The 16,064-nt window shown below is 38.4% G+C and overlaps 1 protein-coding gene across 2 annotated transcripts in view; it reads left to right on the plus strand.

Annotated features, from left to right (window-relative positions):
• Positions 1–16,064, plus strand: part of NPAS3 (neuronal PAS domain protein 3) — an 804,768-nt gene that overhangs the window by 556,190 nt on the left and 232,514 nt on the right. For both annotated transcript variants that reach the window (XM_024196025.3, XM_029911526.1), the window contains one exon: positions 3,945–4,034. In XM_024196025.3, coding sequence (XP_024051793.1) covers positions 3,945–4,034 — 90 coding nt within the window. The remainder of the gene's footprint in view (positions 1–3,944; positions 4,035–16,064) is intronic.

Below are 16,064 nucleotides of genomic sequence, written 5' to 3' on the forward strand. Positions count from 1 at the left end.
CAGGCTTTATGAAAAATTGAAAAATTTCAACACGCATTACCTAAATAATAAATATTCATAAATAATACCTATGAATAACAAATGAGACAGCCCTTCACAGATACTGTTTGACCTGTATAAGGAACAACAACATTGGCACAAGGGTGCTTAGCCCATCTTTGCCCTCTCATATATTTAAGATGGACTAGATTACATTAGAAGGTTTTCCTATTTTTGTGGGATGGGTTGTCCTAGATACTAGAAATAGAGTTTGTCTTTTCCTTCCACCACTTTTGGTTTTTCTCTCATTGCCTTGCATTTCAGGAATTGAAATAGTTAGCTCCTTAGTAATCTAATAGGCAATGACTTTTTCAAAATGTGATTAGATGCACATTATATACAACTCATTTTGCTCTTCTGACCCTTTCAAATGCTGAATTCTGTCAGTGTTGATACACAAGTATAACAGGGGCAGGGGATATGGGAGAGGAGAGAGAAAGTAAGAGGAGGAGGAGGGTTCATCCACTCTCTATTCTAGTAACTCAAACTGGCAAATTGGAGGAAATCTTATGGGAATGGTCATGAGTGAGTCACACAGAGAGGAAAAACAGCTTTGTGGTATCCTTCCCTGGCACCACCAATCCAGGAACATCCCAGCCATAGTGCTTCTCGGGCAACTCCATGAGACAAAGGTGGAGAACAGCCTCCCAGAAAGGGATGGAGGAGCAGGAACAGCCACTCCTACACCAGGAAGGAGTAGAAGATAAAAGCTGTTTAACTGAGAGAAGCGACAAATGGGTGACATGAATGAGTCACTATTATAGTGAGAGTTGGCAATGACACCTGTAATTAAAGGTGATTAACACTTTCCATTGTAAGTCCCTGTTTTCAGTTGCTCTTAACTTTTCAAACTTTAACGATTCAGGCTGAAATTTTCCATGCCTTGTGTCTACCTGAAGATAACTTTTTTGTTTTGTTTTGTTTTTTTAAAGTTTCAGCAAAAATGGTTGAGCTGTGTCCAAAAATGAGGTTGGGGAAAACTATGCTGCTTTGTCAATATTAAAAATTTTTTACTGCCATTTTATTGAGAAGCTTAAATTCTTAAACGTGATGGTGCTCACACTTGCACTTTGTCCGCGATATAATCCAGGTGCCTTTTACTGTCACTCATAGGTGCTGACTCCATGGGTGCTCTGGGGCTGGAGCACCCACAGGAAAAAAATGGTGGGTGCTGAGCATCCACCGGCAGCCCCCTCAGCAGAACCTGCCCCTCACCCCAGCGCTTCTTGCCCGCTGGTGGGCTCCACTGATCAGTGCCTCCCCCCTCCTTCCCCACTCGTACCACCTGCCTCAGATCAGCTGTTTCATGGTGTCAGGAGCCACTGGGAGGGAATATGGAGGAGTGAGGGCACAACACGCTCGGGGGAGGGGGTAGAACAGCACGGGGAAGAGGCAGGGGTGGGAAGAAGCAGGGTGGGGTCTTGGGGGAAAGGGTGGAGTGGGGGCAGAGCCTGGGCGGAGCCAGGGGGAGTACCCCCCGGCAGATTAGAAACTCCGCACCTATGCTGTCACCACAAAAATTCCACCCAGATTTGGCCAAATGATTATATAATGTGGCAAACAAGCTAGAAAAGATCAGTGAGGCACTCATGCTGAATTTACCCTTTCTCATAATATAAGAACAAAAAGGCTGGAAATGTAAAATTTACAAGAGGAAGAACTTTTTATGCAACACATAATTAATCTGTGGAACTCATTGCCTCAATATATTATTGAGACAAAGAACATAATGGGATTCTAAAAAGGAACAGACATTTTTATGGGTAATAAAGAATATCTTCAGTAACTCTAGTTATACATTTGTGCTTAAAGACATAAGCCAACTACTAACAGCCTGAGTTTAGGGAAAAACTTTCCCAGTTGACCTCTTATTGCATAAATGTCCACTATGGATATTTCACACATTCCTCTGAAGCATCCGATATTATCCACTGTTGGATACTGGATTAACATATCTAGACCAGTGGCCTGATTCAATATGGCAATGACTGTGTTCCATAGGCAGTGTGGGGAGATAATGGCAGCATGGTAACGAGTCAATGGGATGTGACTGCTGTTGGAAAGAGGCACTCTATCAAATACACCAACACATGGCTACATAGTCATAGAGTTTTCAATACTATTTATAGCAGGGGTTTAAACATTAATGTTCCCTGTAGCATTGGTAGCCCCATGTTCCTGAAGGACACCTTAAGCCACAGAGCTTTTAAAGGAAGCCTCCTCTTCTGACCTTTCTCACAGGGGAGGGTAAGAGAACGGGACACAGACACAGTAGCAGAAGAGATGTTAGAGAATAGAGGATGCCACATTTATAAAGGTTTTAATTTTGCCCTTGTACAGATCTAAATCTGAGTTCCACCATTCCAGATTTTTCACCTGTTATTGACATTAAAGTTCAAGGAGCCTATGTTAATCATTTGCGGGGTGGGTGGGAGGGAAGATGATGATTTATAAGATGCCATAAACTGCTTGCATAGTATAAATGTTTTTACTTGAAGAAAGTCTATGTAAATTTACATTTTTATTAATTCATAAATATAAATTAGAGAGCCTTTCTTTAATGCAATATCTTTTGTGAGTGTTTGTTTTCCAATGTGTGGTTCATTCTTTTGAGAAAACACAGATTTTTGAACTAATTCCACCACCTACTACATCAGAGAGAGGTGAACACTTGCCAAAGTCAGCTTCTGACCGGCAGTATGTTAGAAATTAATCAAGAAGCAGAGGAATCAAAACATTAAAAAGCTTCAGGAATCACTGCTCTGTATTTGAAAGAGAGTGAAATTATTGCAGTGACTTTGGCATGTTACATTTTTCTCTAAATTTGTGTGCAACTCTGTTATCTTGTTCTAAGAAGTGGGTTGTAGCCCACGAAAGCTTATGCTCTAATAAATTTGTTAGTCTCTAAGGTGCCACAAGTACTCCTGTTCTTTTTCCAAGAACATGTTGATCTCAAATGTAATACATTTGTGCTTTACACATACCTCTATCCCAAGGCTTGGATTTGGGATGTTTCCTCATTTGCAATTTCTTATAGTATTACTAATCTCTATAAATGTGTGGTTTTGCTTCGGCAAACGTTACATATGTGTTTTGCCAATAATTGGCCTCAATAGAGGAATAAACATGAAATGCCATGTATTCCCAATGAAGAGGCATATTTTCATCTTGATGTGTAGTGATTTACTCCATGTATCAAATTTAGAATATATCTCTGTTTATTAACTGCAGTCATGTTTCAAAAGCTGTGACTTAATGTGTATAATCGTATCTTGATTTTTCCATTTGCAATGGAAACCAGATCTAAAGACTTGAACCTGTCAGAATAAAATTGAATCTAGTTTTACACTAAAGGGATGAAATTCATAAAATTTCTATAGACCCAACATAGTGGACAGTATCTGTTGATTGGCTTTGTTTGTTCTCCCACAAAAGGCACATGTGTGTGTGTGTGTGAGGGGAGGTTGGAGTAATCCTGGATTAATTAACAAACTATGGAGGTCCATAGTGGTTCAAGTGATGATCTGAATTTTTCTCTTGCTCAGTTTTTTGTGAGGGGGAATTTCCCCCTTTACTACTACATAATTTTTGCATGTAGAAAAACTGAAGTATATTTGGTATTATTTTTTCCTTATTTCTTGTTTCATGCAAATGAGAATAAATTACACATAATGTATCTATGATGTAAGGAAGAAAAAATTTCCTCATACTTTGGTATATACCTGTGTGCTGTTTGAGCATATATAAATACAATATACTATAAAAGAATTGTATTTGGAATACAAGTTAAAAATGTTTATATAGAAAACAAAACATCATCCTCAATTTAGTGTTTGATGCCTTTGTTTTAATCTGTTACCAGCTTTGCATCAATCTATTTACTTTTTTTTTTTCTTACTCTGCAGTCCCTGGATGGATTTGTATTTGCACTAAACCAAGAAGGAAAATTTTTGTACATTTCAGAAACTGTCTCCATCTATTTAGGCCTATCCCAAGTAAGTAAAAATTTTCGATTCTAGAATGTAATTGTGTAAGCTGCACTCTTCTGCTAAAGTAATAATCTGTTTTGCAGTATTTTGCATGAATTACGGAATCCATTACTTAAGATCTGTGTCTGGTTCATTCTGAGAAGTAATTGAGAAGTATATGTGTCAGTATTGAATGTTCAGATAAAATAAACTTGGGCCTGAAAACTTTTTGTCACAAAGGATCATTATTAATTTATTGAGAACAAATGAAGTTTCTTTTCTCAGTTGTTTTGAACTTTAAACCTCTATACCTGCTAGGAAAGGGACACACTAATAGTACTTCCCTTGTGTCCTATTACTGGATGTTTATGGAGTACCCTTTATTATCCTGGGAGCTGACACAATGACAGGGAGTCATTTGGAGTCAAGAAATGCTGAAAGAGACCATTAAAATGTCTTGCAGGGAGGGTTCCAACAAGGACATATTTTGTAGCCTTCACAAATGTTCACTAATACGAAATGACAAATTTATAAAATACAGTATTTTGATTATTTGCAGTTTAATTGCTGACATCTGTTTTTCAGAGGCTAAAAGGGAAGGAAAAAGGAAAAGTTGCTTGTTGTGGCTTATTGCTAATCCTACTGCATTCAGAGGCTTCTAGCCGAAATAGCCTTCTATTTGGATTCAGAAATGCAGCAGAGAGTTTTTGCATGATGATTTGCCAAGTAGGATAATCTACTTCCAGTACAGTCACCCTGAGGAGATAAAAATGGAGATAATGTTTGTGTCTGCTCTTTTAAATGGGGACCCATAGTGAACTTGTTGCTTGAGTAAGTTGGCACAGCTCAGAGGAGGCAACTATTAGTATTGGAAGCTTTCAAAAACTAGTGATTTTGCTGTGCCCCAGCTACATTAAGAATGAGATTTTAAAATAATGAGAGAGATTTTAATGTTTGGTGCAGAAAAAGACCAAATTTAAATATTATCTGATGAGAATTAGAATAAGAGTTATTAACTCTGCAAAGACCATCCAAGCAATTGGCTATAGTGTGTACACCAATTTTGTTTTGTAGAGGCTTTAGCAAACCAAATGATAGAAATAGAAACGGAGCTATTTTTAATTTAGTATTCATATTCTTGTCTCTCATTGAAGTCCCTAGTTTTGTAATGGGCTTTAATCCCTGCCTTAATCTGTTTGGGAGCTAGTATCAAGGATCTCAGGTTTTGAAATTGGTGCACCACCATGTTGCTAAAACAGTAAAGAATCAGAACTTTAATGTTGTTATTGTCTTAAGCTCATATTAATCTGTTTTATGCATAGTATCCAACAAAGTTTAATAAGCCAATAAAGAAAAAGGATGAATAATTAGTTTAAGCAGGTAAATGCTAATTAGGGAACTCCTGAAAGGCATCCATTATACACTAGCTTAAAACAAATTTTACAGCCCTGGTTAGTGGTGTAATCCAAATTCTGTCAAGGCAACTGCATTTTCTGTAATTGAGATGTGTATGTTTGCTTTGCATAACAGATGGCTCTGTATGCTTAGACTGATAGCTAGGAAAATAATAATTGCATTATTCTGGCCAAAAGAATATTAGCTCTTGGGTTTTGGCCATTTCAGTCAGTCCTCCTGCCAGCACAGCATATGCACATATATGGATTGGATTTTCAAGGAAATTGATGCATCTGGAATAGTGTGGCCATCTGAAATATCATCTGTTAAAGAAAAATGTGGCTTTAACCCTATGCTAGTCTCTTGTAAAAGCATTTTCTTCCACTGATTTTTAACTGCAATAGCTGGTAAGACTCTCCTTATTCTAAACTTGTGTCAAGTTGTTGAGACATTACACTTCTCCTTTGAAGCAAGTGTTCAGATGAATAAAGCAATTGCTATTTTTATTAATTATTTGTGTGACTGTAGCACATAGGACTTTATTAATGGACCAGGACACTATACTAGGTTCTATACAAACATGGAACAAAAAGACATTCCCTGTCCCAAAGGGCTTACAGTCTAAGATGAGAGACAACAGGGGGATGCAGGCCAGTGGGGGAGTACTAAGAAACAATAAGACAATATTGGTCAGCCTGATGAGATGTGGTCTCAGCACATCAGCAGCCTAACCATTGACACATTTTTTGTAGGCTTAATGGAACAGTATGTTTTTGAGGAGGGTTTTGAAGGAGGACGAGTTAAGATTTGCAGAGGTTTATGGGAAGCTCCTCTCAAGCATGAGGGGCAGCATGGCAGAAAGCACAAAGGTGCTTGTTAGAAAATGTAACAAGCGGATGATGGAGGCTGGCATCCTGATCAGATCGGAAGCAGGAGCTGACATCGACATGAAAGGTGATGAGCAGAATAGGGATAGCCATGAAAGGCCTTGTAAGTGAAGATGAGTAGCTTATGTTTGATGTGCTTGAGACAGGAACACCAATGGAGGGATTGCCTAAACATGTTACAGTATTTGACATATCATAACATCTCTTTGCATTTACTAATCGAGGTATCAGTGAAAAATTTTGTTGAAAAATCAGGCGCAAGATTTTGGACTTCATCACCATAATAAGTGAAATCTGCTGAGGGCCTTTGATTTACCCACAAAAATATGTCTAGTTGGTGTCCCCATCAGTCTTTGCTTAGGACATTTGTATTTTATCAGGCCATAAATGAGTAAACGTGTACACTGTATACATCCTTACCACATTTTTTTCAATTGCCTTCCTGTAAATGCTGTAAAATCTTACAGATGCATCACTAGCAGCAGCTAAAGGAAAACTGCAATCATGCATACTATATAGCCATTCAAATGCTGTATTTATTACAAAGAGCTGATTGGCAAAAATAGCCATGCAAACAAATTCTCGAAGTACAAAGGAAATGCTAATATGTCACTACAGTAATTTCAAAATAGTCCAAAGTGAGGAAGCCATTGCAGTATGTTGTTATTTCATTGAATTGTGATATGTGATGAAGCTGGCAAGAACAAGCATTAATGGGATATGAACACATAAGATATCTTGCCTCCAATTCTTTGCAGTATAGAATCATAGAAATGCAGAGCTGGAAAGGATCTCGAAAAGTTATCAAGTCCAGTCCCCATGCTGAGGCAGGACAAAGTAAATGTAGACCTTCCCTGACAGGTGTTTGTCCAACCTGTTCTTAAAAATCTCCAATGACTTGGATTCCACCACCTCCGTTGGAAGCCTATTCCAGAGCTTAACTACCTTTATATAAAGTGCTATAAGATAAATATTACTTGGTTCCTCTGTGAGGCTAGCTGAAGGTAGATTTGTGTAGAATGCACCCTGTAGACATTTTGTGAAACTTCTAAAACATTTCATAATGTAAATTCTAAGCTTCTTCAGTTGATTCCTCTTCCTGAAGTGCTGGCTTATGAGTTTTATTTTAATGTCTAGTGCTGCTTTGCTTACAGTACTTGGTTTTTGTTTCTTTGTCTTTTTTATTTAATATGAATGAAAATTAGGTAGCTCGGTATTTTAGAAATAAACAGGAAAAATGTGACATCCAATTAAAAGAAAACCGTCTTTTGACCTAACTTCAAAGGATGAATGTAGAGTTTTCTCCACAAGCCCAATTTTTCGCTTTTGTGTAACTTGAGAGTCAGTGGTTCAATAAAATGGATGCTGATGTGCAAAGTAAGATTAATAGTAAAGAAATCTGATAATACTAATATCTCTAGAGCTAGTCTGGGACTGATAATAATGAGGTTATTTGTTACAAAGTCTGGGCCTACTTTAATAATAAATAAAAATTGTAATAACTACTCTTTCAACATTGTAATGACACCAACATTGCAAATAGACACCAAAATATATATATTTGGGTTTTAAACACTTTGGCCTGGATTCACAAAAGGATGTACGTGCCTAAATCCCGGAATCAGACCCTCCTGGGATTAACAATCCCCCCCCACCCCCAGCTGCCTCCAAATTGTATAGGTGCCCAAAATTACTCGGTACCTAAAAATTTTGAAGTAAAAGGCACCCCTCTTTCTACTTCTGAGCACACTCACTGCAGCCCCATGCCAGGCACCCGGATGCCTAAGCCCCAGAGTGATGCACAAATTGGGAGAAGGTAGGTGTTCCTTGCCTGCAGGGTTCAGTCCGGTAAGCATGCTCAGACTTTATCTAGTGGATTGGCTCCTGTATATAGTTTACAGAAAACAGCTTGGAGGAGTTGGGGGAGGGGAAAGAGACGTTCCCCTGGAATGTTTAGCCCAGTGACTAAGGAACTCCCCTGATTGGTGGCAGATCCCAGTTCAAATCCCTTTTCCCCCTCAGGTGAAGTAGGAACTTGAACCGGGGGTTTCTCACATCCATACTGACATACCAGGTGAGCATCCTAACTACTGGGCTAAAAGTTATGAAGGACTATGTCCTCTCCCCACCCTCTGCCTTCTTGCTAAAAGCACCTAACACTGGAGATGGTTTATAGCTAAGAATCCCGAGCAGAGGAAGATGTCTCCCTGTAGCCCAGACTAAGGTGCCAATCTCTCAGAGATGTGCAGGGCTTACCACACATCCCTTCAGGGCCGCCCAGAGGGGTGGGCAAGTGGGGCAATTTGCCCTGGGCCCCGCAGGACCCGCCACGAGAATATAGTATTCTATAGTATTGCCATTTTTTTTATGGCAGGGGCCCCCGAAATTGCTTTGCCCCAGGGCCCCTGAATCCTCTGGGCGGCCCTGCATCCCTTGGCTTTGTACCTCCCATTGGCTACCTTATGCGAGGAGCCTCCTTGCATGCTGGCTTTTGTGAATCCCATTCTGAGGTGCCTCTCTCTTCCCATTCATTGTATTGAAAACCTAGGTGCTGAACTCAGGCTTTGTGAATCCCAGTGATTTTCTAGACACCTACGTTTCTTTGTGAGTCTAGCCTTTTATCTTCAGGCTAGTGATGACCCGGAATTTTATGTTAGTTGGTTTGCAGAATTTGATTTTAGAGTGCTTCTTCCAAAACAGTTCATTCTGGAATGGCATTGAGAACAGTTTCAGAGAATATCAGATGCACATTTGTGGCAGATACTAAGGAGAAGAGATGAAGGAAACTAAAATAAGGGTTTAAAAGTTAGATGAAATGGGCTACATTGTATAGGCCATATCCTCAGCTTGTGTAAATCTGCATGGTTCCATTATGATTTGGTCCAGTATAAAGTATTCACATGTAGACTCATGATCATTTAGAAGCTTGCAGTGCATGTGTACATGCGGGTATCTACAGGGGGGATTTTTGCATGGAATTATTTACAGCAGTAAAACATGTAAGGAAAAATTCTGGCCCCATTGAAGTCAATAGCAAACTCCCATTGAATCCAGCTGGGCAGGATTTTACTCCTGGAGTAGAGGAGTATGCTCAGAAGCAGGAAAAAAAAAACACCTAAAAAGTGACTTGCAATGGGTACACGCCACTTTTCACACTGGTGCAACACATCTGCATCAGGGGTGCAAAAATCCCCAATGCAGGCCAGCTGTGTTTGTCTGTCCAGCCACATTGCAAATCCAGCAGACAGTTTGAAATACCAAGAAACTACCATCCTTTGAAAATGAACAACTCCTGAATTTCTTGAATTATTAATAGAGTGGGAACAGATTTCAAATATAGATGCCTAAATTGGTCACCAGATTCCCACATCTGGGCACTCAAATGGACACTCAGGCACTCAAATTGCTATTTAAGGCCTCTAAATGGCAATGTGAATGTCTAAATCTGGGATTTGGGTACATAATTTAGGTGGCTAGATTTAAGAATTGGCCCACAGCATGTTTTATCTTTGAATTGAACAATTTCTGCTTAAAAGAAAAATTACATCTAGAACAAAAATCGGAAATTAACAGAGTTTTATCATTAAAAAACATGATCAGCCAACGAGCTGGCTAAACCTCTTCTCATTTTCCTGAAACAAGCTCTCAGTCATCTCCTACTGACAGTTGTACTCTGCTTGTATATTATGGATTACCTCCCTTCTCTTTTCTTTCTGTAAAGTCTACACCTTAAAATAATAAGATACTTCCTACCTTAGCTTCAAGCTTCCCAGGACCCAGACAGGGTTGCAAATTGGCCCATTTAAAGAAAGCTGTCTAAAGGAGAGCAATGCAGCTGCACACATAATAAGAACTAATAGATGTGTGTGGGGGGGGGAGGGAGAATAAATTATTGTTTTGTCCTTTTAAAAACAAACTAGGTGCAGACAACAGGTATATTAGATATGAACAGCTTTACTCATTCTGTCACGGATCTTTGTAGTTTGGATCCCTGCACATTTGTTCTATGGAATGGCAAATAAAATTATAGCTACAGCACACAAGTACAAGGTCAAATAAATGACAGTACTCAGTCTATTTGTGAAGCTATTCTGAAAGGGAACCATGGTGCCAAATGTGGTTTATTTGAATAATAAAGAAGAATTAGATTCCCCTGATAACTTGGCTGAGGGCCAATAAATCACTGGAGGTTAAGGATGCTTTGCAACTGCCATGTATTTCTTTTGCTGTTAGGAAGCACAAACCTCAACTATTATGCTCTACCTGTTTTTCAATGCAAATCAAGTTGAGGTTGGTATATGGTTAATGCATTACTTTATGCTAGGTTTGTTTAAAAAAACAGTATAAGGAAAATGTTGATATTTGCATTTGTTCTGTTAGTTCTAGCTCATTTTCCCACTGTAACATTTTAAAACCTGTATTTCATGGACAAAATAAATACTGTGTAACAAAGCCTCATAATAAAATAATTAAGAACCTCCAGTATTTTTCTATTTAATATTTGAACTTAGTATTTTGTATTCTAGATTTGAATAGTAGTGGTAAGGATCATAAAATATTCAGTTAATAAATTCATGTACTAATTTTGATAATTATATAGAACTTTGACCCCTCTTAAACATAATTATTAAATAAAAGCAGATGAAATTCAGTATTGTATAGTTTTTCAGGAAGTATTTTTCAGTGTTCAGCATAGGAAAGTTATTTACTTTCATGTAAAAAGAAGGGTGTGGGGGAGGGATCCTTTTTCAAATACAGAGGCTTTGAGGGTTTTGAGACCATTGAGAAAATATAAGTATCAAAATAATTCAGAAACAGTACAAGGCACAGTGGCACATTATCAATTTACAACATTTAAATTGATAAATGCTTGGTGGTGAAGGCCTACAAGGGCACTTTGAAAAGCAAATAGCGACCTGGTGAAGAAATTGATTTCCCCCCCCCCCCCCGAAAATGACTGCATGATGCATCATTTGACTGCATGCTGTCCAAGTGCTTGACAGAGATAATCTCAGCAATCCCACGGGTGACCTTATCGTTCTCACCAGGGCAACTTTGTCTAGGTTCTGACTTTGTGCATGTCAAGGTTTCTCCAGGCAGGATCCTTAGGGGAGAAAAGTTCCTCTGTTCGATCCAGATATTGAACCACTCTTCAAGGCACCCCCCCACCTCCAAAAAGGCAAGCTCATTCTTTTTCTTCATAATTATGAATGAACTAAACAAGAGAAAATATCTGTAGACAGAGTATCTTTGCTGAAACCATTATTGCCTTTTCAGTGTAGTTTAGCATAGCTCTTAAAGGAGAAAAAGATACCTGCCATTAGAGGTTATCAGACACAGTCGAAAGGCTCCAAAGCACACTACAATCTTTTGCATAACAGAAATATTCCGTCCGGCTTCTTTCTTTCTTACAGTCAGTTTTCTTGGTTATCTTTGCATATGAAAAGTATTTGACATTGTTGCATTAATCCAAATTATTGTCTAATAATTTTGTCCCCTCTAATGATGATCTTGATTTTTTTCACCCTAACCCAAGAACTTTTAAGACAACTCAAGTGCAAATGACAAACTGACGCAAGGCATAAACATCAACATCAATATGCATAATTTTGCATAGACACCCTGTAACAACCTTCACTTGATGTGATCCAAAACACTTTGCCCATGTTATGTGGGTGTTATAAAATTGTTTTCTCTGGTACAGAAGAATATATTACACAAATATTCAGTTATAATGGTATTTTACAATTTGTAGTAATGTTTTTAAAATGTACTTAGAATTATCAAAAAATTGTGTTTATTATACAGTTTGTAATTGTTAATTAAAATTCCCGATTAACAATCTATTGAAAGCAGATGTTATGCTCTGTTTGGTACCCCAGTGCTGCATTAGCCACTGCCTTTGACACCCACAGTTCACCATATTCAACATCTTTTACCTCCTTCTTTCATCCACAACATTAATTCTGAGTGAACAAGACGTGCTTCCTTGCTTTTGACAAGATTTGCTGCAGTCTCATGCGACAAAAACCCAACACTCATTCCAGATTCAGAAAGTAGGATTTATAACAGCATTTTAATTTAATGTTGGATGTCGAACATATAAAGAGATCACAGTAGTACTAGAGCTGAAAATTGATGCCTTTTTTATTAGTGTCCTCTCAGAAGTGGGTGAGCCGCTGTTTGTGCAATGGAGCACAGAGCACCACAGTCAGATGAATGAGGATATGCTATCTGCAAGGAATCATATTTCAAACCACTGTCTGCTTCTATTGATGTGCTCAGAGTTGAAAGGTTATGCTAGTAAATGCCATCAGAATTTCCAGCATTAGAAATCTGTGGAATAATCCTCTGACTGTCACTTTGTAGTCCGTCAAAATACAGTACATAGTGATATTTTGCTTATTTTTAACTTAAAATTAACTTATTGCTACAGATCACATTGCTTTGCTTATTTTTCCCCAGTATGTTTAAATACCGCCAACAATATAGTTTTAAAGGTTGTATTGAATACACCAAACTATGACTGAGAGAACTAAAGAAATCCAGTATGTCATTTCACATGAGAATCATGTTTTCCTTATTTATACTTTTCAGCATATTTTACCAGCCATTGAGGCTGAAATATTGAAAGCCTTTAGGCAGAAGGGATACACTAGTTAGAATGAATCACACAGATTCTTAGTACAATAAAATATAGCCTCATTGGTTTAACATTTGAAGGCTGCAGACTTTTCATGTTGCTTAATAATTACTGGCATTTGATATTAAATATACGATTTTGATAATATAAGATATTTTCACTGCAGTTAACACCTTCCAATATTAGCTAAGCAAAAATCTGAAAATATTGTTAGTAATTAGACTGTTTGCTTCATGATATAGGCAATGTTATGTTTCCCGATTAATTTTGAAAGTAGTGTATAGCAAAAATGAGATTAAGGAAATTTAGATGTTCTAAAACTGTCATTCATATTAAAACCAAGAAATACTGTTTTCCTAAATTAACATACAATGTAGTTAAGTAAGCTTTGGAAATGTAAAACTCCAAGTTTTCTGGAGAATAGTTTGATATCTTTTCTCATTGACTAGCTACATATATTTGTATGCTTGTCAATGAATATTTTATGTATATTAATATAAATGTTTATCTTACCATGCAAAAATTGGTAAAAGGGATATTTTGTAGGAAACTTAACAAATAAGATGCTCTATATAAATATCTTTTCTCTGCTATACTAATACTGTAGAAATTGGAATGAAATACAAAATTCTCATATAGATAGTAAGGTAATTACTTAAGTTAAGAGGAACAAGGTCATAAAGTCATTCCATTCATGGGTAATCAAAATGTCATTTCTATAAGAAAAACAGATGCGTATCAGTTTTTAGCTATTACATAAGAAGACATGTTTTTCAAGACTGGCATATCACAGCAACAATTCTAGTGATAATTTCACTTGTTTAGTTGGCTAATACCACAGAAATTTACTTTAGGGTTTGAATAAGTTTTGGGAATTGGCTGATAGCTTTAAAATGGATGCTCCTATAAACAAATGTTCTGTTGCTATTATTTATTATGTTTAGTGCCTATTACATCAAAGGTGTGGTATTCCTTTCCTGTATGGATCAAAATGTAACAGACCTGGTATAATTAATTTTAATAGGTTAAAAATATCTGTCAAGAAAGTTATTTTCCTGTAAACAGTGCTTTTTAAGACATTGGTTCTTCCTTTTGTTTTTCATCTGGAAGGATTTTTAATTCAACATAGAACAGCTGGCAAAACTACTTTCCCTGTTACTACTATATTACAGTTAGGGAGTGATCATGAGTTTGTGGCACTAGAGATCCATGTAGCTCAGGTGCAATCCACAGGTTTGGCAGCATTACTGCCAGCCCCAAGTGCTCAAAAAGGATGGGTTAGCCCCCCAAAATCATGAGCTTGTCTTAAAAATCAAATTTTGGTTTCCATTTGTTTTCTGGAGTTAGAGCCTTTAGGGTTCACGTTCTCAAACTTTTCTCCACGAAACAGGAGGACTAGAAACTTACATTTAAAAAAAAGAGAAAACAGATTTTCAGCATCAGAATTTCCAGCATGCCCAAGGCCTTATGGAAAACACCAAACATTGTGACACTTGTGATAAAATCACAAGAGTTAGCAAAACTGGGTCAGAGCTCCATTTGGCTGCCTGGTCTTAGGCTGAGTTTACAGAGAGCCAAGCAAATGGGCCATAGTCTCTGGAAATTCTTCTATTTGAGGGGAGAGGAAGTGAGTGATAGAGAAAGTGAAAGGGGAAACAATCATCACCCTCTCAGGAGAGGGAGAGAAGGAGTACTCCAACTCTTTATTAGCAGCCAGGGGTTAGGTGGAGAGAGAGCAGAAATACATTCTCACTCTCAGTAGCCAGGAAGTTGTGGGGAAGGGAGGAGAGGGGAGATGCACCTCCTCTCTGTCAAGAGCCAGGAAGTTGAGAGGAGGGAGCAGAGAGGCGAAGCACCTCCTTTCAGCAGCCAGGAAGTGTGTCTAAGAGTAGTGACGAGAATTATCTCCTCCTTAGTAGCCAGGATGTTTCTGGGGAGGGGAGTGGGAGGGCGGGGAGGGAAAGGCAGGGCACAGAGAGACAGAGAGGAGAAATACCTCCGCCTATCAATCAGCAGACAAGAAGTAGAAGAGAAGAGAAACACCTGCTCTTACTAAGGCTATATCTACACTACAGACCTTACAGAAGATCTCCTGTGTGGCCACTCTCTGCCGACGGGAGACCTTGCGGCAATTAAACCACTCACAATGAGCGGTGGTAGCTATGTCGGTGGGAGATGCTCTCCCGCTGACATAGCGCTTCCACACCAGCGCTTTTGTTGGTGAAACTTATGTTGGTCAAGGGGGGCGGTAGGGTGAAAAGTTTTACTGACAAAAGTGCTAGTGTAGACATAGCCTAAGCTGCTGAGAGTTAGGGCTCTGAAGAGGAATATCCCCTTCCTCTCACAAGGTGCTGGGGAAGAAGGGGAATAGAGCAGGGGAATCATGAGTCAGACCCTCCCCCCAAATCATGAGATTGACTTAAAATCATGAGATTTTAAAAACAATTCTTTTTAGGGTCTTTTTTATTTGCCTTCTATTTTTTCAGCCTGTAGGGTTCATATTTTCAAGACTTTCCCTGCTGCCATGAATGCTAGAAACGTACTTTTATTTTTAAAAGAGCTGAGATTCTCAGGCAATAGCGTGATTCCAGCAGCTGGTTCTTTGAAGAAAACATCAAATATCACAAGGCTTGCAATAAAATCATCAGTTGGCGAGAGAGAGAGAGAGAGAGAGAGATGCTGGCTCCGTGTATTTGAATAGAGTCACAGAGAGCTATAAAATAATAATAGTAGAGTGTATTTTTCAGGCCTTTGCATATGTAGTGACATTGTGTCATGAAGCCAAAATGTCATGACAGGAACACCATTGCCACACTTTTTAACCACTTCACCCCATCATTAGCTTAAGACTCTGTCTGTGACTTTGTTGGATGACAAAGTCATCTTTGGGCCTTCTGGGCTGAGTACTTCTGAATTAGGATGTAGGCAGTAATGAGGCGCAGTTGAACTATTTGATACTTTAGTTTGGAATGATGTCTGCTTTAGGATGACACTTGCTGAAGCAGAAGGGGCACACACAAGGCCGCACGCACTCCTTAACTCTCACTTGAGCTCCATGCAAAGAATTTAAGTGAGATTTTAGCTGTGCAAAGGCTCTTGTGAGACTTCATAGGATGAATTTAGGGACTATAA

This window comes from Terrapene carolina, unplaced genomic scaffold (assembly GCF_002925995.2).
Source record: "Terrapene carolina triunguis isolate 2854851 unplaced genomic scaffold, T_m_triunguis-2.0 Scaffold96, whole genome shotgun sequence".
Taxonomy (NCBI): Eukaryota; Metazoa; Chordata; order Testudines; family Emydidae; genus Terrapene; species Terrapene triunguis.